Genomic DNA, 24,968 nt, shown 5'->3' on the forward strand with positions numbered 1-24,968 from the left:
TAGACCTAACAACTAGAAATGGGCAGATGTTTTAGTAAGTGTGGTCATGGGACATTTACAAGTGTCTCTAAACCTCTCCGAAGTGGCACGTGTCAAAATGTCTATATATCAACCTCACTCCAACATTGTGGTGGTGTTATGGGGTATCCAGGGTACATTCAAGTGTCCCTAAACCTCTCCAAAGTGTCCAAATGTGGTAATTGCACTGTTTTTGCACACTGGATGTGCCAAAAAAGTTATTGTTAACTATAAAAAAAAAAAATTCTACAACACCAACCTCTCTCAAACATTGTGGTGGTGTCTGGGAACATCTAAGTATTTATCATATTTTTCATGCGCAAAGATATAGTCACTTGGTGGACATTCAATGTTGACATTAACATTTACATTTTTGTCATTTAGCCGACGCTCTTATCCAGAGCGACTTACAGTAGTCAATGCATACATTTCATAAATTTTTTTTTTTTTTCTTCCTACTGGTCCCCCGTGGGAATTGAACCCACAACCCTGGCGTTGCAAACACCATGCTCTACCAACTGAGCCACAGGGAAGGCTAAGTCATACATCGTCAGATAACATTGGCAATAGGCTAGATTTGTTCCTACCAACCTAAGGATTCATTTCCCCATGTAGCTCAAACACAGACCAAATCGAAGCTTACCTTGTAAGATGTTTCCTGTTTTGAAAACGTGTAAAATAAACAATTTGAATCTCTGGGCTGGTGATCATTAACGGTAGGTCACAGGCAGACAAATAAGATATCCTCATGATCTGTGGAGTCCCCGGCTTTCGGTGTGAATTAAAGTATTCCGTGTTTAATTAGTTTATGCTTCACAACGCTAACCCGGAATGTAGGTAGCAGCCATCTTGAAATGAGGTCATCGGCTCGGCCTGCCCTTATACATTTGTATGCCCATATATTGTAGTAAGTCACACCAGATCAATAGCCAAGATACTCAGCTTTCCGCAGACAACGTGCTTTTGCAGATAGGGGCTACCGTTGTCATACCAGACTGAGTTGAATAAAAAAAATCGAATAGGGTCTCCAAATATGATAGTCCTCTGCATTAGATAGCTAGCACACTCTAGGAAACAAGGCACACAGCCCCTCTCAGCAGTACTGCCATGAGAATGGAGAGAAACCTGAATCCACAAGGCCCATTCTTACCCACTGAAAGGTATCTTGGCGTCTGAGAGGGTTGTCTTTCTCTCCCTTTATGTGTTTATGCGTCTCTCAGTTAGGCCATACAAATTGTGTTAAATGTTTAACCGATTTCATTGTTTGAAAAGTGAGCCAAGCGAGCAAAAAAAGTAGAAAATTAACGTAGAATACCATAGCAGCCTTAGTTCAACACCTAGTGACCTAATCAAGAGAGGCCCTCTTGTGGAGGCTAAAAGAGGCATAGTTCAGCCATAATCCGAGCGGACATTTTTCAGTACAACTTTCACTTTTTGAAAAGTGAAGTGCATCCGTTAACCATTTTTAATTGTGTATGGCCTTACTTGAACGTAGGCCTATATTATTCAGACCGAGGTCCTGTACACTACATTCGCACCTCGGCCCCTGTCAATACAGTAGGATATCATTGGGCCCTATTCTTCCGCAACGCTCTCATCCGTCTTCTCAGTCAGAGTGTGTGCTTTTCCAATAACGCGCTCTCTGTCTTCCTCCACGCCAATAACGATGTGGCTTGACTTGTGTAGCACTTGTCACCCTCATCTGTCTTAAGCCCCATCCCAGGCAGAGACGGATGGAGGCGCCTAGTTGTCTTTCCAGAAGATTTCCTGCCACAGCTCCGTTCCCTGTTTATCCCTTGTTCTTTTGGAGGGGAGTGGGAGGCGTGTATTACTAAGGTTATTAATACCTGCATTCAGCCTTTTAATCGACCCTATTTGTCACATGTGACTGTTTGTTTAATCTGTGTATCCTTCAATCTGTCTCGTCCCTGATTTAGAAATGAATGAAGGCAGAAAGAGACGTGTTGTGCTCCCGTTGATGGGAACGGAAGGGAGAGGAAAGGGGAGTACAAGCGTCACTCATTCGACAGCCCCCCTTCCCCTTCTCTCTTCCTCTTCTCTGCGATCTCTCCTTCCTCTCTTGTTTAGCTGCCAGATGTAGCCCATTTTTCTGCGGCGTTCCCCCAAAACAAGCAGAGCGGCACGTGGGCTCTTTGGAGTGCCGCACCTGTGTAGTGTAATCTAGTCAGGAGTGGGTTGTTTACGCCAGATTGTTTGGTGCGTTTGAAAGCCGTCTTTGATCCGGGCAACAACAACAAAAATTCTCCCTCCCTCATTTCTAACCCTAATGCAGTATCTGCTTACAGTTGGTGGCAGTGGTGGGATCTTTTAGTTTTACATTTTTGGGTGTTGTTTTTTTTCTCTCCGCCAAACCCAAGGGACCAGGAAATGACAGTGACCACTGACGAGCTTGTCAGACGTCTTATTGGCGACGTTTTAGAAGTGCGCGTTTTAAAGTGCTTACATCCACGACAGACGAGCAGCATTTAAGAGTGGTTTTATGAATATTGCATCAGCTGATTGGATTCCAGTAGCAGGATGTCGTGTGCAGCCTGGGATATTGTTGTGAGATACTGGAATTGTGATATACTGTAAGTGATAGAAAAGCGGTGAGGCCTTGAACATCTTTTCCATTCATCTGAGCATATCCTGACTGAGACCTTTAGAAGTTGAAGATTCAATTCAGCCATCATTAAAGCAGTGGTTAGAATTTTAATATGAAGATCTTTACCTATATTAACTATTTCAAATAGAATAGAATTTCATATAGTTCTGTTTTATTCTGAGTATGTATCTGTTATAAGAATATGCCTCGGAATGAGGATCAGTTGCTAGTGGTGTTCAAGTTAATGGTGCTGATCCAGGCTCACTTTAGCTAGGCTCAGTAAGGCTTAACTAAGCCCAACATGGGTTTGGGACAATGCTCCCTAATGTTGGGAAGTTAGTGGGCTGGTTGATCTGAACTCTATAGAGCTTGGCTGAAGGAGACCGAGCACGGTCAGATTTTAGCTTGACTCAAGCTGGTGTTCAGCAGGGTAGTGTGTCCCGTCTAGTTTTTTGTGCTGTAGCTCCAGGATGAGTACCATGCGCAAGGCAGCATAGCGAGCTGTCTGCTGGCGAACACACACACACAAACACACCTCAATGTCTGTCCTCTATAGCTGTGGACTAGACTATTTGGCAACAGTAGCAGAGCATGGACTTAAGTCACTGGTTCAATTTCGGGACTTAGTCAGTCATGTCCTTAAGTGAAAGACTTACCTTGAACCTCTCTCAGTGAATGTTCAGTGAGGAATCAAAGGGAAGACCGGTGCAACCAATGCACAGCGTAGCCATGCTAACATAACTGTGTTTCTCCTCTCCTTGTTCTTCAGAACAATTGGGCCAAGAGATCCTGGCTAACCTACACACCGACCGCGAGAAGATCCAGAGATCCAGAGATCGGGTGAGTACACTTGTGCGCGAACACACATGCAGTGCACAGACACTGGACATGAACGGTTAGCCTCTAATGAGTGTGTAAAAGCCTGTGCTTGAAGGACAGTGAGATTGAAGGCCAGAACAAAGTGCTGAGGACAACAAGGCGTTGTAGTTGGTTAGGGACATGAACAACATCCAGTGCTGTACTCATGAAAGCATTGTGAGTCCCATGCAATGATGTCATGTGTGATGTAAGACTGTCTAAGCAAACACACACGGGTGCACACACACGGACACACACAGACAGACAGACACACACACACACTGACTGAGCATTAGGCCTTGTGACTCTCTTTACCTCTTTCTCTTTCTACACTGAACAGAAATATAAATGCAACATGAACAATTTCAAGATTTTACTTAGTGACAGTTCATATACGGAAATCAGTCAATTGAAATAAATGAATTAGGACCTCCCATGACTGGGAATACAGATATGCATTTGTTAGTCACAGATACCTTTTTTTTTTTTTTTAAGTAGGGGCGTTCGTCAGAAAACCTTTCAGTATCTAGTGGGACCACCATTTTCCTCATTCAGCACGACACATCTCCTTCACGTAGAGTTGATCGTGGGATGTTGTCCCACTCCTCTTCAATGGCTGTGTGAAGTTGCTGGATATTGGCGGGAACTGGAACACGCTGTCGTCCAAGTCAATCCAGAGCATCCCACACATGCTCAATGGGTGACAGGTCTGGTGAGTATGCAGGCCATGGAAGAGCTGGGACATTTTCAGCTTCCAGGAATTGTGTACAGATCCTTGCGACATGGGGCAGTGCATTATCATGCTGAAACATGAGGTGATGGTGGCAGATGAATGGCACGACAATTGGCCTCAGGATCTCGTCAAGGTATCTCTGTGCATTTAAATTGCCAGCGATAAAATGCAATTGTGTTTGTTGTCCGTAGCTTATGCCTGCCCATACCATAACCTCACCACCACCATGGGGCACTCTGTTCACAACGTTGACATCAGCAAACCGCTCGTCCACACAACGCCATACACACGGTCTGCCATCTTCCCAGTACAGTTGATAAAGGGATTCATCCGTGAAGAGTACATCCGTGAAGAACCCGCATGTGGAGGGTCTGGGCTGGCGTGGTTACACGTGGTCTGCGGTTGTGAGGCCGGTTGGACGTACTGCCAAATTCTCTAAAACAATGTTGGAGGTGACTTATGGTAGCGAAATTAACATTCCTTTCTTTGGCAACAGCTCTGGTGGACATTCCTGCAGTCAGCATGCCAATTGCACGCGCCCTCAAAACTTGAGACATTGTGTTGTGTGACAAAACTGCACATTTTTAGAGTGGCCTTTTTTTGACCCCAGCACAAGGTGCACCTGTGTAATGATCATGCTGTTTAATCAGCTTCTTGATAAGCCACACCTGTCAGGTGGATTGATTCTTTTGGCAAAGCAGAAATGTTCACTAACAGGGATGTAAACAAACGTGTGCGCGTGGAACATTTCTGCTATCTTTTATTTCAGCTGTTGAAACATGGGACCAACACTTTACGTTTATGTTTTTGTTCAGTGTATTGCTCTCTATCACTTCTCTTCTCTTCCTATCACTCTCAATTTTAGAGCATTAGACTGTGGCCCTCTGTCTCCCCCACCACCTCTCACTCTCACCCTCTTTCTCTCGGTCTGTCTGTCCCTCCCTATGTAGTCTTCCTCACCTCCGCCCTCCCTCCGCTAGACAGCCAGTGAGATAGACAGGTAGAGTAGAGAGAGCTCCAGCACGGTGAGGGGCCCCACTCTGACGGCCCATCCACGGAGAATGCTAAAAGATCACAAAATGGCAGTGGGCCTCGCAGGCGATTTCAAAGGAAATCCAACATTTCCTTTCAAAAGGTCTGCCTGCCGTCTAAGGAGAATAGTTTATTTTTCTCTCCCTCTCGCCCTTGTTTTTCTTTCCCATGAACCCGCACAGGCCCCCCTCTTACTTTTAAAGATAGTTTGTGGGTCGAAAAGCGGTATGGGGAGTGGGGGAAAGAGAAGAAAGACGAGATGTGAAGACACAGGATGGAAGTGTCGGTAAACGTCGTCCTTGCATGGAAAAGACAAAGGATTAATGGGTTTGGGGGGGGGGGGGCATTGTTTAAGCATAAATACCCAGACACCCTTGCGTTCACAGTGAGTGGCACACACACAATAGTCTCACTCACTCACTAATCACACGCATGCACTCAGCACTCAGCTTGGCTTTTCCCTTACAGTCAAATCAGGTGTCAAAGGTTTTGTGTTTTTTTTTTTTTTCTAGTATAAGTGGAGGTCGACAGCAGACACTTGAACTTGTTTTTTAACTTCACTCACTGAGCACTGTCACCAATCCTCACAGTAAATTAATTCCTTAAATACTTCATTAGAATAGATTGTTTGCCTTATTGCCTCATCAATCTCAGGCTATATCTCATAAATGGGCCCTTTTGATATGGCTGCGAGAGAGAGAGCGAGAGAAATGGAGAGAAAGAGTGTGAGAAAAAAAGAGTGAAGAAAAGAGTGAGATTGATTCAGAGAGGGAGACCGAGAGAAAGAAAGAGGGTGGGATTGATTCAGAGAGGGAGTGCGAGAGAAAGAAAAACAGGGAAGGAAAGGGTGTGAGATTGATTCCCGAGAGAAAGAGAGTAGTATTTTGGGCGAAAGTTGGAAGTCTGTGGGGAGCGAACCATCCATGGGGTTTGAGAGAGACCTCAGGCGGCTGTATGGCTGGTGTTAGTGCCAGCTACCAAAACCACATATGTCCCTGAGCCTGCTCAGCTTGCCATCCATCACGTTCGTCAACACAGCCTGCCAGAACAACCCTCACCCGGAGAGAGGGAAAGAGACAAGTGGAGTGAGAAAAGAGAGAGAGATTGAGATGAGCAAGCGGGAAGGAAGGAGTGAGAAAGTGTAAAAGGAAAATATGGAGAAGACAGAGGCAAAAGGGTAAATAAATGTCAGGGTGAAGGGGCAGAGTGTGGAACATAGTAAGAGTTAAACAGATAAAGAGCTGGTGATATTTGAGGTTTGTAGGAAAGGGAAAGGCAAAGCCAAAGGTGCAGGGGAAGAGAGATGGAGAAAGTGAGAGAGGGAAGGTCAGAGAAAGCCCCCCCCCCCCCCCCCCCCCCGCTGCCTCTGAATAGTCTCTTACACAGCAAAGGCCCCCCCATCACAAATGTGACTACAGCTAGAATTTTGTGGCTTCTCATTCGTCACGGTGTCACTATTCTTTTACTCCACACACAGATGTAGTCGCAGCACAAAGTTTTCTGCAGCCCACTTTTCTCTTTCATTCTACAGGCCTTCTCTCATTTTCTGTGTTCGTCTCTTTCTCAGAATATTTTTCTCTGTCTGAACTTTATCCCAGTTTTGCATGTCAGCAGTCAAGTTTTCAAGATATAGGACTTTCAGAAAGCAACTAGCCACATTTTGCATCATCATGATGTGGCAAGTTACAATTAGCTTTTTGAAAGTCTTATATCCTGAACTTGATTGCTGACAAGCAAAATATTTTGGGACTGTATCAACAGTGGACTAATGAAAAAAAAATATATATATTTTTTGTTTGTATCATTCCTTTAATCTCTTATATTCTTTCTTATACCCTGACTACACCGCTCGCGTTGCAAAATGAAGTTAGAAATCTATATTATTCAATTATTGCACCCACACTGCTCGCGCGCGTCAACCAGCGTCTGCGTTGCCAAGGGCTAAAATAGAAGTCAGTTCCATTTGTGACGCAGATCGCACTGCAAGTCCTGCCTCTCCCATCTCCTCATTGGTTTATAGAATCAGGTATCCACGTGCCACCTCCTCATTGGTTATACCCACGTGGGTGACTGAAAGACGAACAAGGTCGGTGGCAGTAACACGGAACCCAAACCGGCTGCAAATGTGCGCCATCGTGCATACATTTTACGCATGCACGATGACGCACGCGGGCAGCCGGTTTGGGTTCCGTGTTAGTTTCTCTCTGTCTCACTCACTTCTCAGTCACAACTGAGCTGTGTTATACTAGGAACACCACCCCGTTCACAAAAATGTATCGCTCCTACAGACAGTGAGTCACGTGGCCTTAGCTTGCTATATAACGCAGGCAGACAAGCATCCAGTTACTATTTGATTGAACGTTAGAATGGGCAAAACGGGTGGCCTATGAGACTGAGTGTGGTATGATCGTCGGTGTCAGGCATGCTGGATCCAGTATCTTAGAAACAAAGGGCGCGACAAACAAAAAGACATCCAGTCAGCGGCAGTCCTATGGGTGGAAACCGCTCGTTGATAAGAAATGTCGAAGGAGAACGGCAAGGATCGTGCAAGCTAACAGGCGGGCCACAAAAAGACAAATGTGGTGTGCAGAACGGCATCTTGGCAGGCATAAATCCTTGTAACGGCTGGGCTATTGCAGCAGACGACCACACCGGGTTCCACAATAATCAGCTAAAAACAAGAAGAAGCGATTCAGTGGGCATGCGATCAACACTGGGCAATTGAGGAGTGGAAAAACATTGCCTGGTCCGACGAATCCCGGTTCCTGTAGCGTCTTGCTGATGGCAGAGTCAAGATTTGGCGAAAGAAACATGAGTCCATGGACCCATCCTGCCTGGTGTCAACAGTACAGGCTGGTGTTGGTGGTGTACCGCCGTCCAATCTGCAGAAACTGCATGATGTCAGCATGGACCAACATCCCTTTTAGAATCCATGCCCTGAAGAATTCAGGCTGTTCTGGAGGCAAAGGGGGGCCCGACCCGGTACTAGATGTGAGTGTATATGGACTGTATATGTCTATGTGTTACACCTGTCCTTTCTCCTCCCCCTGCTTCTAGCTGAGAGAGACAGACGCCAACCTGGGCAAGAGCTCCCGCATCCTAACCGGCATGCTGAGAAGGTAAGAGGCAGGTAGGGACCATGATTCTACTGCACGTCTCTGTAGATGTCTTCACCTGTGTCATCAACCACATTTACATCCACTCATTTAAACACAAATACACTGTAAAAAGGCCTAGAACGGCAGTCATACAGTACACACTATACACAGATGGTAAATACATGCATTTTTGCACACACACATAAACTCAGTCACTCATGCACACTCAAACCCACAACATCTTATTTATCCCAAATAGTATACAGTGCTGTTCTTCATAATCCTTTGTGAGTGGGAAAATATTGTGTTTTGAAACTGTTGTCTTATGAACATACATTATGCCCCATACATTGTAATCAGTGGGGGATGGGGAGGACCATCCTACTCAGTGAAAAAAAAACTATACTAAATTGATTCACATGACACCAAATAACTGATTAAGACATGTTTTGCAATGAAGGTCTACAGTAGCCTCAACAGCACTCTGTGGCAGCACCATGGTGTAGCCGGAGGACAGCTAGTTTCCATCCTGCTCTGGGTACATTTACTTCAATACAAAACCTAGAAGGCTCATGGTTCTCATCCCCTTCCGTAGACACGGTAATTTTGACGACTTCCGGAGGACATCCCTCCAACCTATCATAGCTCTTGTAGCATGAACTGACATGTTGTCAGAAAATGAATCTAGTACTGAAAGCATAAGCTACAGTTACCTAGCACTGCACTGCATAAAATGTGGTGAGTAGTTGACTCAAAAGAGGGAGAAAGACACTAGTTGGAGAGTTTTTAACAAATTAATTGCAGCAGAGGGCGAGAGAGATTTTGTTGCATTTATTTTTATTTTTTCATTTTCACTTACTTAGCTATCTAATGCTGCTAGTTAATTTAGCCTACAATAAACCCGGTTCAAACATGGAGGAATGCTATTTATGTTAGCTAGCTAGCTTAGGGTATCCAAAAGTGGAACTCTTCCAAGTCACTCTTCCAGGTAAGCTTTCGGTTCTATAAATGTATTTCCATCAGTGCCGGCCGGTGTAACTGCTAAACTGCTTCCTGTACTCTACTGTGTGATTGTAGCTGGTTTACTAACACGTTAGTTCTAGTAATTATGTTGACAACGATGTAGGCCTTGTGTAGCGGTTGTGGTATGAAGGTTTGGCTTGGGAAGGTTTTTTCACCTCGTCACAGACAGCTGTTGTGTTGCGCACTGAAGTCCACAAGCGAAGGGGAAAGGTGAGAGAAGGAGAGCTTGTAGATGCAAGAAGAAATTACTGTATACAACGAGCAAAGATAGGATGCTGTTTGTATGTGGCTGCTATGAAAGTGAACTGCGTGTGCGGGTGATCAGCAGTGTATTCATTCCGCCGATTCTAGAAACGTTTCTTAAACGGAAGCAAACGGAACAAAATGGTGATAAACCTACCTGAATATCTCCAGTAGAAACTTCTGTTTGCAACTCTTTGGACTAATGATTATACCCTAGATTAACTAGATGCAGGCAAGAGTGTGTAAGACGGTATTGAATGTGTCAATGTCTGTCACCTTGATTACTCAAATTTGTCTCTCGACCTACGTTGTAAACTTTCATTCATAGACTAGGTTGTAGCAACCTCATGATGGGTATAGGGAAGATTTGAGTATCATGTAATAGCCTAAACCTATTGATGTTACATTGAACTGGGTGAATGGAATATGAATGACAGTCATCCAATATGCTGTAATAGAAATAAGGCCATGCTCATTAAAAAAATGATCGGCCTCCCTAATCTTAAACAGCACCGACCACCACTGATTGTAATGTAGATTACTGTTTTCTGTTGTAAACGTTGCTTTAGTTCCATCAATATAATGCAGAATAAGATGAAAGCTGTCCAACAACCAGGACTGGATGTGTTTAGACGAACCAAAAAAACACAAGCTGTACACTCCAATTTTAACAATTTTCCGGCAATTTCTACAAACACCACCACTCATAGACATCTCTCTCTCTCTCTCTGTCTCTCTCTCCTTTCTTTCTTTCTCTCTCTCTCCTTTCTCTCTCTTCCACTCACTCAAATACACACACAGATTAATGTCTTGTCACATCACCATTTCATAAAGTGCCTCTGCGCCTACCCCTGAACCGTGACGCCACGGTTTTGTTTCTTTTTTTTATTGCCCAGTGTGGTTTTTGATTAAGAGTAATATGTAAATGACACCAGCTAAATGTAAAATCCTGAGGCTAGGAAGGAAGTGCCAATTGAAATAGATGCTTCAGTGCCTGTAGACAATCAGGGGCAGGCGGGGCAGCGTGGCAGCACTAGCAGGAGCCCAGGCAGGGCTGTGATGCCGACTGTAACCAATATTTCTGCATATGTCTCCATTTTGTCAAGTCTGATTAGAGGAGGCCTAGGCTCGCCTGGTGTCACCCAGAGCTGTCCAGAAATCATTCATCATCCAGCCTCCCCTCCCTTGTCCTCTCCCGCCTTCCCTCCTCCCCCTGCCGCCACCACCCGAGCGCTAAAGTAAATAACACACACTTATTTCAATATTATCATATTCATATTAAAGTTCAGCTGTCACCTAATGGGAAGACTTAATCAAACATAGAATTTAAGAGCGGTAGCGCCTGCCTAGTTTGGCTCAGGCACGCCGCGCCTCAGGTTTCTCTGGTTAGTCCTGACTCAAATCAGGATTTATGAGGGCCATTCTAAAGCGCAGTGGCCTCTAGCCTCTTCCCAACCGATGCCTTGCTTTCTACTTCATGGGCTTCGCGTTTGTCTTTTAGCAAATACCACGTTGTTGTTGTGTTTGAATAAAATAAAGTGTTTGGTTGTATGATTTTTGTTTACTATTTTCATCTCTATAAGTCATTTATAACCAGAAAATGGAACAAACAAAGGAGCCACATGGCGTAGTTTTGATATTTCCTTAGTCGTTTCATTAGATTTCACACATTTGATACCTTTTATTCGTTTTCATGGAAATTGTTATGCTGTTTGGGGGGGTGACTTTTTGTTTAGGCTGCTTTTTGTGTTCTAAGCTTGCCAGGAGTCTGTGAAAGAGTTCTAGTGTTATGTAAATGAGGCCAGTAGGTGAACCTCTACCACTACACTATGCTCTGCAACTTCAGTTGTGCTAAATAAATTGCCTTATGGTACTCATTTGCTACTCCCCTTTTCAACTTTTTTTTTTTCTTCCCCAGTACAGAAATTCTCTTCACCTGAACTGTTAGAGGGTGACCGACCCTCGTATTGACTATTTAATACTCTGAATGCAATAGGTTTAACATAGTTCTGTCAAACTTCAAGTGGTTGGATTATTTATTTTTTTTAAGTGTGAAAAAGAAAAGCGGGAGGAAGAAGATAACACTGGAATTAAGACGCCATTGGTCTTGTCACCTCGCCTTCTGTTTTTTTCCTGGTTGGCCCTGAGGAGAGGGGCCACTCATTAGTAGATCAGTGCCTGAAACCCTGCTTCTATAGTAGGTCTGCAGGACTGGAGTTGAATAAACACTGTCCGACGCTACTCCTCTACAGCAGTACATGGCCTGCCATGCCGTAGGCCCTCGATTACTTAGCCTGCTGTCGGCTGGTGGAGGGCTTCTGCCTCTTCACACTACTAAATTATTCATCTAATCATCTGAAGTCCTGAGGGTTTTAATTGTATTGTCATGGTCATGGTGATCTCATTAACTTTTCATGCTAATGCTTGTTAAAGGAAATCATAATATTATTAAAAAGTAATAATCTCAATTGATACTCATCGGGAGTGAAGCGGTATGAAATTGATAATGCACAATTATAACATTTCCCTTTATTAACGGCCACTTGTGATAATGTGCTGCTGTTCTTTCCAATGACGAGCTGTAAGGGGATCTGCAAATGTTGCATTAAGAGGTGTTCAGGAATAGTAATACATGATTGAGTCATCAACCCATATTAATCAATAATATCAATCAATTATTTTCTCAATCTGCTGCATCATATCAATTCATTAAGAGGAAATTGCACACTGCCTATTATCTAAATTACATGTTGTCCGATGTAAACCATGCTAATGTGGCTGACATAATGTGCAAGCTAGACCTTCCCAAGCTAGACCTTCCCAAGCTCGACCTTCCCAAGCTCGACCTTCCCAAGCTAGACCTAGGGAAGAGTAATGCTGACAGTAAGACATGCAGTAGGAAGTGGTGTCTCTGTGATTTGAAGTCTTTATTGGTAGTACCACTGTCCTGTGAGGGGTGTAAGGTGGGCTGGTGGGGGAAGCAATGCCTGATTAGAGGAGCCACAGGCTCCAGCTCTATCCTCAGTTACCTCAGTACCATGGTGCCCTGACATTACAGCCCTCACACTATGGACACAAAATGGCTCCCATGACTTTGCCCAACAGGGGTGGACTTTCTGTGGCGGGAACGGAGCCGACTCCTGCTGCTACTGCAATCATGCCCAGCATCTCCTCCCAGCCACTGCACACAGCAGAGCAGAGCAACCGAAGAGTTAAGATGCAGCTCCAGACCCAGTTATGACCCAGTTATGACCACGGGTTCTGGGAAGATGGGGGTGGGTGGGGGGCAGTGTGAGGTCAAGGGGGTGGGGTGTGGGTAGGAGGGGGTTGGTCTTCTCACTAGCGGCTGATCCTGCATGCAGGTGGTCGAGTCAGTCGCCAGTCAGATCAAAAAGTCAAACCCCTGGGTAGACCTCCCTTTGAAATGGGAATGGGGCCGAGATATCAGACAGAAAACATAAGCATGCCCCGGCCGCAGAAGGACTCCATATTCATGGTGGTAGCAGGGCTGACAGCAGCAGCAGGCAGGCAGGCAATGGCCACAGACTTCAGAGGAGGGCTCTGGACATTGATTAAGAGATCAGCCCCTTGGCCTGGTCCTAGGACTTTAGTCCCAGCATGCTAACTCCTTTCAGCTCCACAGAACAAACCAATGACTGACGGTGTGCAAATGTAGCGTACCTTTCGCTACCTTACTCCACCTTGGCCAAACACGTTGCTTGCTGTATTCTATACTACACTGAATATACCAAACATTTGAAACACCTTCCTAATATTGAGTTGCAGACCCCCCCCCCCCCCCCCCCCCCCCCACACACACACACACACACACACCTTTTGCCCTTAGAACAGCCACAATTCATTGGGGCATGGACTCCACAAGGTGTCAATGCTGACCCATTTTGACTCCGATGCTTCCCGCAGTTGTCAAGTTGGCTAGATGTCTTTTGGGTGGTGGACCATTTTTGATACACATGGGAAACTATTGAGCAGCAACATTGCAATTCTTGATACACTCAAACTGGTGCGCCTGGCACCTACTACCATACCCTGTTCAAAGGCACTTAAATCTTTTGTCTTGCCCATTCACCCTCTGAATGGAACACATACACGATCCATGTCTCAATTGTCTCCATGCTTAAAAGTCTTAACTCCTTCTTTAACCTGTTTCCTCCCCTTAATGTACACTAATTGAAGTGGATTTAACAAGTGACATCAATAAGGGATCATAGCGTTCACCTGGTCAGTCTGTCATGGAAAGAGCATGTTTCTAATGTTTTGTCCACTTAGTGTATACTGGTACCCCTCAACCTGCACTAGCTCACTTGAGCCAGGGTTTATACACTGCAAACTGGTCTGCCAGTGCTGTATTTTGCTAACCACTTTACTAAGGCTAACATTAGGGATGCACGATATATTGGTGAACATATTGGAATCGGGCGAAATTAGCTAAAAATGCCAACATCAGTATCGGCCCGATGTCTAGTTTAATGCCAATGTTAACCAATGTCAAAGCTACCATGCATACCTATATAACGTAGATACATGATGTAATAACGGCACATACAATTTTGCAATACACGTGCAACACAGCATTCCTAACCAAGCCCACACAATGTCTGCTGTGTGGATCGAGCAGTCAACAAGTCGAGCAGTCATTAGAAAGAGTTAAGACATTTCAGTGAAACAACTCAAAGGCGAAATCCGTTAAAGCCAATATAATGGAATTCATTGCCCTTGACAATCATCCGTTCTCTGTTGTGGGTGATGTTGGCTTTCGCCGACTGGTCGAGCTCTGGTACACACTACCAAGTGTGCTACGTCACTGCTATTAGCTTCTCGACATATATACTAATGAACACCGTTTGGGTCTCTGAGTGTCAAAAAGCATACAGTAGCACTGTCAAAGCTGTTCAAAAAAAGTCTGCAAACAAGCAAACACCGGCCACGAACGATGTGTTTACAATACCGCATTTGAACTTCTGGGGTAGCTAGCTTTAGCTTGGTACCTAGCTAGCACCAATACAACCAGCCTGAAAACAATGACCAGCAGAAACTGCAGTCATTTTCATTATGCTTAGCAATGATTTAGGAATCCTTGTGAGTAAGTATTAGCTAGGTTGCCACTTGTTGTTCGCCTATTGAAATTGAACTTCAGTTCATGAAAATAAATAGCTATCCAGCTACTTAACCCTGTTGCCCAAAGCTAACGCTATAAGCAGACAGCTAGCTTCATCTGGCTAGTGAGGCTCGACCGGACCGGGTTATGTGTTGTGAAGCTAGCCACAATAAGGATTAGGCACAATAGTGGAATTTGTGTTTTTCCTTCAAAATAAAAGTATGCCATTGACAGTGATGCAAATGAATACAAATAGTAGAATTCTGCTATACTTTTATTTTGAAGGCTAACCGCAAAGTCCACTATTGGGACTAATCCTTATTGTGGCTAGCTTCACATAGATGGGTCTGACCACCATTAATCAAATAAGAACTGTCTTATAAATTAGGGTTATTTTAGATGATGACACCGGCTATATAGTTAGCTAGCTAACTATAGCTACTGAAACAGATTGTGTTATTTGGCACGTCAAATAGTGTTATTTGACGTGTATCTTCCTTGACACGCAAAGACCCAAATGGCGTTCCGTACTAATCCTGGTTGAGAATGAAACGACTGAACAAATGAACAACCAAACAGCACAGCAAGTAAGTTACAGAAATACGTTTTGATTATGTTTTGTTGGTCATGGGGACATATGTAAATGCCAAATGCGTGTGTGTGTGTGTGTGTGTGCGTGTAACGTTTATTTAACAAGGCAAGTCAGTTAAGAACAAATTCTTATTTACAATGACGGCCCGGATGACGCTCGGCCAATTGTGCACCACCCTAAGGGACTCCCAATCATGGCCGGATGTGATACAGCCTGGATTCAAACCAGGGACTGTAGTGACACCTCTTGCACTGAGATGCAGTGCCTTAGACTGCTGCGTCCGTGTGTGTGTGTTTGTTAACTATTTAACTGTACTAAAATGCTTAAAAGGCCGCAAAAGTGTTTAATATCGGTATCGGCCAAAAATGTCATATCGGTGCATCACTAGCTAACATATATCCTGACATTGGTAACCTTATGTGCATGTATCCCATGTATTTATATAATGTATGTCTGAATAATTTGTTTTATTGCTAGTACATAGTGATGGTTAAAGAAACCTGACTTATTAGCACGTTTTATTCGCACATTCTCATTGTCACACCCCCTCCCTTCAGGAAAGCTGCGATTCACTCCCTTTTTGATTCACTGGAAAAGAAGAGCAAGGGAAAAGAGCAAGGGCTGCATTCGTTCATATGTTTCCCAGTCCCATTAAGGCGACATTCGCAAACAATGTCAGGAGAGAAGGAGATGAAAGGGCGCCGCCCCAGAAAAGCGTTGGGATTAGGGAGGGCTCTGAAGTCCTGAACATCTCCAAGTTTAGACCCTTTCCATCAGTATTGGCTGTTTTTCTCTTTCCCAGCACTGGAATATTAACTATGTGATATGTGGGTCATATAATTAATGGAATTCAATTCCACCAGTGGGCTGTGGTGGGAGGCAAGTGGTAGGGAGTCTTGGGGGCCCTATTGAAGTCTTGTTGTGAAGTCGAACAAAAAGATTCCATATTATTTTTAATTAAAGCTGAAAGATGGAACAAATTATACTTGTCAGTGTTTTTTCTCTCCTCGTTCCTCCATTTCAGTCCTTTTTTTCCCTGTCCTTTTATTTATTTGGTTTGCCTTTTTCGAGGAGGAGCAGAGGAAAAGCCTTGTTAGGATGCGGTAGTCAGGGGAGTTCGAGAGAGGCTTGGGTGGAGCAGTGGCAGAGGGGGCAAGGCATCTTCTCCCACTCGCACGTACTCATCACACACACACACACCACACACACACACACACACACACACACACATTAAAATCCCACGCACTTGCTTGTACTCTCACTCAGTCTATTTAATTTTCTGCTGTGCGAAGGTCAAACCTGCTATTGAGTTTTCACCCACCTGTGTGCCATAATAGCTACCCGAAGAAGACTCCACTAGTATCTCTGTGTCAACGCCTTTGGCGAAATGAGAGCTTGGTCTTCCCAAAGCTACCGTTTTATGGTTCTGAGCCACCACACACAGGCTCCAGGAATGAAGAGTGGGTCTACCATTGAACCTCACCTGTCCACTCTGCTTCTGATGATGCGATGTTCACCTCTTACAGCTCTCACTATCCAAATCACTTGAGCTTTGTTTTAGCCACAATTTTTTTTAGGACCCTGCTCATTCAAAAGTCTCATCCACATGGTGACCTTTGGTCAAAAATCAACCAAGGTCTTGATAGGTCTGGTCATGTTTAGATGTTTTGAAGCAACGTGTTTGATAAAAGGTCCCTGTTTTTTTTTTTTCTCCATTTGAACTCATTTTTGTGAACCAGAGAGTCTGGAATAGCCATAGTCTTGCTCTTATTGCCTATCCCAAGAGTAGTGGACCGATCCCAGCGGATGCCTCTTTGATCTGTTTCTCTTTGTTGCGGCGGATAATTCCATGTACTACATTAGTACTCCGTTACCTCTCGTCTCGCAATTTATTCAGCCTGGCTGATAACACTTTGGCGTTTGCTTTCCCTCCCTCTGGGTCGCCCTATCTGTTCCCTCTGTGAACTTCTCATGTTTTCCTCTACTATTTGTCTGGCAAACGAATGCATCGTAGCTGGCTGCATCTTTCGCCCATCACTGGCGAAGGCAGCTGGCTTTTGTTAGTGTGTTTGTTGTACATGAGCGTTCAGTAGGGCATACAGCCATACTGTAGGGACAGTGCGTTGGGAGCTTAGTGCCATGTGTACAATGCTGAAAGGCTTTATGAGCAGGCCTCTGTGGATTGGGGATCTTTATCTAAATTAGACAGGCTTCATCACCAATCCCCATAAATACGTTGATTGTGTAGCTATGGAAGCAATGGCAGACTGGGAGGAACTCCCATCTAGTGTCAAGCAAAAAACATTGTCTTAAAGATGACTCCCTGCAATTCTACAGATTGTCATGGCTTATGCTCTCTGAGTGACTCAAACATTAAAAAAATTGTTCTCCCTGACTGTCTAGTTTTTTATTTTGATGATTGTTAGTTCTCAAAGGTTATCTTATTTAAATGAAAATATAGCTCCATTATGTTTTTGACATACTTTATATCTGGTTTTAGTCATTTAAGTTTATACTGAAAAAGTTTGACCTTCCCGAAAACATATTTTTGGGAGTGGCCGCCACTGCTAAATAAATATAGGGGAAACGCTGCTGAAGGCCACTATATTTTAATATTTTACAGTACATTCAGTCTATGTGGGGTGTGTGTGTGTGTGTGTGGTGCGTGCTTGGCCTCCCGTGTGGCGCAATGATCGCAGTGCTAGATGCGTCACTACAGCTGCCTCAAGCACTGCAGTTCTATCCCAGCTTGTGTCGCAGCCGGCCGTGACCGGGAGACCAATGAGGCGGCACACAATTGGCCCAGCGTCGTCCGGGTTAGGAGAGGGTTTGGCCGGCCGGGATTTCCTTGTCCCACCGCACTCTAGTGACCCCTTTTGGCGGGCCAGGCACCTGCAAGCTGACTTCGGTCGCCAGCTGGATGGTGTATCCTCCGAAACATTGGTGCGGCTGGCTTCCGGGTTAAGCGAGCAGTGTGTCAAGAAGCAGTGCGGCTCTCGACCTTCGCCTCTCCCGAGTCCGTAGCGGATTTGCAGCGATGGGACAAGGCTGTAACTACCAATTGGATGTCACCAAATTGGAGAGAAAGTTAAAGTTAAAAAAGAACACGTGCCTACGTGTCTTTGGCTGCTGGGACAACGACTGACTGCACCTCAGCCTCTTTACCAGTTGTTCCCAAGCCGCACAAGCAGCATTGCCACATTTCTCTTTCTCGCTCTTATTCGCTCTTCCTCCACCTCTCCTGTTAGAGAGTGCTGATGGAGCGCTTTTGGAGAAATGAGAGAGACACAAACAAGCCCGGGCTGCAGAGAATGGGGTTGTTGACAAGGGCAAAGATGGGCTGTTGTTTTCTATCACCAATGCATTTGTTTATTTGAGGGAAGAGACTGTTAACTGAGTAGCCCTGGCTTTCTCTTCTCTCCATCATTATCTGTAGCACAACTACAGGTAACTGCCGACATAATGGAAACACTCGAGGGATGCAAAGTAAAAAGCAGGTGCTTCCACACAGGTGTTGTTCCTGAGTTAAGTAAGCAATTTGTATTTGCCAAGCAATTTGTATTTGCCAAAATGTGTATTTGTATTTGCCAAGGCAGCTAATGGGGTCCAGCAAAATTAAGGCAGTTTATACAATTTTAAAAACATTACAATACATTCACAGACTTTGTGCATTCAGGCCCCTACTCTACATCTACCACATATATACAGTACAAAATCCATGTGTGTGTGTGGTGAATGCATGTGCCTGTGCCCATGTGTGTGTTGCTTTTTAATCTAATTTTACTGCTTGCATGAGTTACTTGATGTGGAATAGAGTTCCATGTAGTCATCCCATCATGCTTAGGGTAATGTATAAACATTTATGGCAGGCCATTATTCTGTCTACCATGGCTATGCCCCCATACACAGGGCACAAGTGGTCACTGAATGGTTTGATGAGCATGGATACGATGTAAACCATATGCCATGGCTGTCTGTCACTAGATCTCAACACAGTTGAACACTTGGGAGATTCTGGAGCGGTGCCTGAGACAGTGTTTTCTACCAACAACCCTCTAAATTATGGAATTTCTTCTGGAAGAATGGTATCTCATCCCTTCAGTGGAGTTCCAATCACTTGTATAAATCTATGGGAAGGTGCATTGAAGCTGGTGTCCCAACGTCCTATTAAGAAACTTTATGTTGTTTCCTTTATTTTGGCTGTTGCCTGTATATTTGCAATGCCTATAGGCTTTAATGGTGGATTCAGATGCTGCTTGTTTTTTTTTTAGGTTTTGTTAGGATATTTCACTTACTACAGTGCTAATATGGGATAGTATTCTATCAACCGTATCCTACTTTTGGATTGTCTTGGAAGTTGCCTGGAAGTTGCCGTAGTTTGCAGCCTTATTGCAATACTTCGAACCGATTTCAATTCCAGATGGCAATGTAACATTTTAAAGACAATAAACAGATAATGTCAACATGTCACTTAAACCAGTGGAGGATACTGCCACAGCTGCCAATCAATCAACTAGTTTTCCACTTTGGAACGGGGACTTTTACTCTCATACCTTTCCCAACACTGTGAGGTCAACCCCGTACGACATTGAGGTGACTGCTTATTCGCCCTTACTGTTTGCGTCCCGGTTGAAGGACCCCCCCCCCCCCCCCCCCCAGGCCGTTCTGACGTTCCCCCATTGAAGTGGCTCCAGGTGTCACTCCAAGGGTATCCGCCTCGTTTGATCAGCCATTGAGCACCTGTCGGGCTGCGGCACCCTCTGATTCCCCCGTCAGACGAGAGAGGCGCACCAGTCTCCCATCCAAAAGTTTTGCCTCTACTTTTGAGTGATGGCAAGGGGAGCTTGGTGGCAGTTGACGTGTAGTGGTGACAGTTAGGTGGAACTGGTCTGAATGCTGGTTTGATTACCTAACTCTTGAGAGTAGCCGTTGGGGAAAGCCTTGATTCCCCTCACTGTAGAAGAACAAAGCATGAAGGTGACTCCATATGCTTCTCCAGACCCAGACAAAACACAAAACAGCCAAAACAATGAAAGGAAGACAAAATAAACATAAAAACAGACTGATGCAGTGATCTTATTCGAAGCCTTGTCTTACAAAGTACAAAACAACACACTCTTCAACCGTCTTAGAATACTGTCCAAAGGAGGTCCCTGCATTCTGGAGAAATGAAAGAAGAGCTAGTATGCAAAAGACAAACAGATGAACCGTAAAGGAGGGAATGTTCTGTGGATATCTTTACAGACACCGACGCCTGCACTTCCTGTCTTTCATTCTCTTCTTCCTTTTCGTTCCTCCTTTTCTTTTCCACCTACTGTGTTTGCTGAAATTACAGGTGAGTCCCCAGAATGTGGCTGGGGCTCTTTCATCAGGAGAAAGAGAGAGCGAGAAGGAGAGAGACGCACACTTCTCGGTGGTGCAGTGTTGTTTGTGGAGCCTATTCTCCCTTTGTTGCTCGTGATAACTTATTCAGCACGGCCCATTCATCCAGGGGTTGAGCGCGGGTGTCCGTCAGGACGAAAATAATGAGGCGACGGCGGCACGGAGTAGCTCCTCTCCCTTCGCCTGGGTCACGTCCCCCTCCTCCCTTCCTCCTCTCTTCCAGCCTCCCATTATCAACAGATTTAAATAGATAATAGGGGGCCTTCTTCTGGACATTTTCAAGCAATTAGAACCTATCACACTGTTCCTCCCCTGGCTGTCGTCCCTCCCAGCATGCCATTGTGAGTGTGTGTACGTCTGGGCTCTGCGCTCCTGCCTCAGAGAATGCAGAATACTTCTGCATTCGTGGACACTGGTATGCATGTGGAAGAGGAGAGAGGCCTGGTTTGTCGCCATGTTTTAGTGCCGTCCAGACTCTAGCCCACTTGAATATGATGGGTTGGGCAGCATGCCATGCCAAGACGTGCCATCGCCTGTGCCATGCCACGCTGTTCTGTCCCGGGCTGTTTTAGCCTGTCAATGGTTTCCAGGATGGAACTGCTGTAGTAAAATACCTACCTTCCTTTCGCTCTATCTTTCTATCAGTCTCATCTACCCTTCTTACTGTCAGCGGACACATTGGTTTGTTGTGACTGAAAAAGGGGATCAATACTTGACCTACAGAAAGAGTTGGTAAAGGAGCGCGGATATTTTCTTCAGCCCTGTCACTTTCCTCATTTTTACTCTTCGAACTCACCAGATTCTCAGTGAATGTTTAAGATCTTCAAATATTCTGCCCTTTGCTGTGGAATTTAATAATGCATGGGATCACCACTACTCTCCGTCTTTCAATGTTGTAGTGCCCTCTTAATGGGAATAAGGCATTGTGTGTTTGATGGTTCAGATTTACTGCATTTACTTGTAGAGCTTTCAGTGAAATGAATAGACAAATAGAATATATGTTTGCTGTGTGCCTGGTCCTTATCAGATTATGGAAAACTAGTGTAAATGTCTATCATGTCTTTGTGGCGATCCTTATGTAGTGTTTGTAGACAATTGCACTGAGAAAACACATGAAGAAACATCACCGTAGACTGTTTTTTTTTGGCATCTAGTTGGATGGTTAAGCTGAAGCTTTGCTGTTGTTGTTGCATCTCTGATCTCTCTTTGGCTGGGTGTAAAAGCGTGAAATATTTACCAATTCTGAAATTCGTTTTTTTCCCTTTAAATTCCTTCTCTTCTATCCTTTCAATCATATCTCCCTGTCTTGTCTGTCTGTCTCTGCCTCCCTCTCATAACCCACCCTAGCATACCCCCATCTTGGAGTTTCAAGGGTGGTTATGGAGAACACAATGCAAGCCCGCTCGTTGTGAGATGTTGACACTTTCGTGTTGCAGATAGCATAAAAGAGTCCCTTTATCACAATGGGAAAAAAAATAAAAAACCTGACCACATTTTCAAGAGGTTGTACCATCACTCCCATCAAGCCGGAGGTTTGTTGGCTGTGGGGAGTTGAGAGGGGCTTCTATCATGCCCCTTCTCAAAGGTTACAGTCCCTCGTTTATGAAAAGCTTCCAACCTTGAGATATTTTATGATTACCACAATCATAGTGTATTGGGGACAATCGAGGTCTGAAAAACAGACAGACAGAAGAGAGAACGCTTCACTCACATTGCTATTCTGGGTGGTAGCCGGCTAGTGTTGCCATCACTAGCCAGCTACCACCCAGTTACTCAACCTTGCACCTTAGAGGCTGCTGCCCTATATACAAAGACATGGAATCACTGGTCACTTTAATAATGGAACACTAGTCACTTTAATAATGTTAACATACTGCTTTACTCATTTCATATGTATATATATACTGTATTTTAGTCAATGCCACCTAATATTTATATATTTCTTAATTCCATTATTTTACTTTTAGATTTGTGTGTATTGTTAGATACTACTGCACTGTTGGAGCTAGGAACACAAGCATTTCACTACACCCGCAATAACATCTGCTAAATATGTGTATGTGACCAATAAAATTAGATTTGATTTGACTATTTTTGTAGGGAATTGTGTCATTTGTCTATGTTTACTGTATGTAGATTGTGTATATTCTGTCTGTATATTTTATCTATTGCCGGCAGCACCATTTCATTAAGTACAATTCTGGGTATATGCAAAAGTACTTGCAGAATAAGGGTACTTCTGATTGCAAGCCAACCGAGGAAAAAAGTTGGCACAAGACAAGAGTTCCATGAGTACTTTGAGGGAAAAAACACATATTTTTATAGATATTTATTCATTTTGACACCACAGCAAAAAGATAACGTTGGTCTAATAAGGCTGGGGGGTGGTGTGCTTTGTTTTTTTGTAATGTTTGTATCAAGTGTATAACTGCTGTACAAATCCACTACACTTCTGATCTGGGTGATCTGGTAATCCACTAGGGCAGGCCATACAATCTTTTTTTTATATATATATAGATATTTTTTTTAATGGTAAAAAAATGTAATATGAATTCCAAACAATATTAGCTGTAGCCTTCCTTTTGGATTATGTCACTTCGAAACTTGTTTTGTAGATACTTTAAGTTGATTTGGTCATAAAATGTATAGGACATTGCACCTCAATAGATGCTAGTCATCCTGTAAAGTAAACACTTCTAAGGGAAGATAAATATGACCAAACTAGAAAAGGTATAGGTAACTTAAAGTATCTTAATAGGGTGTTGGGCCGCCACAAGCTGCCAGAACAGCTTCAATGTGCCTTTACACAGAGTTTACAAGTGTCTGGAACTCTATTGGAGGGATGCGACAATTTCTTCCACAAGAAATTCCATAATTTGGTGTTTTGTTGACGGTGGTGGATAACGCTGTCCAGAATCTCCCATAAGTGTTCAATTGGGTTGAGATCTGTGACTGAGACACACACGTGACTTTAAACCCCCTATGCTCCTTTAAGACCCCTCTTTCAAAGTCACTGAGATCTTTTCTAGCCATGGTAGCCAAAAATAATGCGCAACTGGGCATTTTTATACATGACCCTAAGCATGATGGGATGTTCATTTCTTAATTAACTCAGGAACCTGCTTTTAATTTACTTTATATACCTCATTTACTCAAGTGTTTTTGGCAGTTACCTGTACATTACCTGAAGAGATGTTGTGTGCTTGCTTCAGCTGTCTAAAAATATTTGTATGGTTACTTAGTGGGATACATGTTAAATGCTGATTATAAGCTGAAGCAGTTAAATATAGTAAGAATAGGTCTGATTACTTTAGTAGACCATTTCAGCACGTCAATTATGAAAAAATAGAACTATACCTCAAGTCCGTTAAACAGTTCAGAACATTTGTATGGCCCTATCTGTAATTAATTGAATCCCGGCCTTAGGATTACATTTTCCTTTATCTGTATTGTATGTTAGCCATTGGACCAAACCTCTTGCTTCTAGAAATAATACACTGTAGGCCTCACTCGGGTCCTCCTCAGTAAATCACAGCAAAGTGTCTTGGCTTCTTTGACCCACATCAACGTGGTCAATGACCCTTCAGGAAGTGACTGATGTCCAGGCTGGACAGGGTTCATGACATGATATTCGCTGAACGCCACATCTGTGGAAAACAGCTGTTGGGCAATCTTGTGTTGTTCTTTTACACTCCCCCAGCCCACAAACGTGTGTGTGTGTGTGTGTGTGTGTGTGTGTGTGTGTGTGTGTGTGTGTGTTGATGCGGTCTGTGAGCTCCTGCTCTTTTCCGTGCATGGAGCTTTGTTTGTGGGACCATAAGAGGAGCGTTTAGTGTCAGTTGCAGTGAAATGTGATGGGGGAAGATGGAGCAGGCCTCAATACAATCACACACTTCTAATTGAAGCGCCCCGATAAAACTGGTATGTTCTAATTGGTTCATCTTAATCAAGCGTTGTGTGTGTGTGTGTGTGAGAGAGAATACACCAAACGGAAGTGTCAAGCCAGGCGTGTGAGTCTGTCTGTGTGTGCGCGTGCGCACCGCTGGTGACTCAATTCACTCAGCCTCTCCGAGATAAAGGCGCACAGCTGCCACTTGTCCTTTCGTTTTATTTTAACACATCTCGTTCTCTCTCTCTCTCTCTCGTTCTCTCTCTCTCTCTCGTTCTCTCTCTCTCTCTCTCTCTCGTTCTCTTCCGCTCTATCACTCTCTCGCTCTCCTTTCAATGCCGGTCTTTCTCCCTCACACAAGGCAGAAGACTTTTAT

General features: G+C 44.1%; 1 protein-coding gene across 4 annotated transcripts in view; it reads left to right on the forward strand.

Moving 5' to 3' along the window:
• LOC106579024 (vesicle transport through interaction with t-SNAREs homolog 1A) overlaps positions 1-24,968 on the forward strand; it is a 196,018-nt gene that overhangs the window by 106,936 nt on the left and 64,114 nt on the right. For 2 of the 4 annotated variants that reach the window (XM_014158428.3, XM_045702457.2), the window contains 2 exons: positions 3,393-3,463; positions 8,304-8,376. In XM_014158428.3, the coding sequence (XP_014013903.1) occupies positions 3,393-3,463; positions 8,304-8,369 (137 nt within the window). In that variant the 3' untranslated portion in view covers positions 8,370-8,376. The remainder of the gene's footprint in view (positions 1-3,392; positions 3,464-8,303; positions 8,377-24,968) is intronic. The other 2 variants (XM_045702455.2, XM_014158426.3) reach the window with 1 other exon arrangement.

The sequence above is a fragment of the Salmo salar genome, chromosome 19, assembly GCF_965601325.2.
Source record: "Salmo salar chromosome 19, fSalSal1, whole genome shotgun sequence".
NCBI classification, from domain to species: Eukaryota; Metazoa; Chordata; class Actinopteri; order Salmoniformes; family Salmonidae; genus Salmo; species Salmo salar.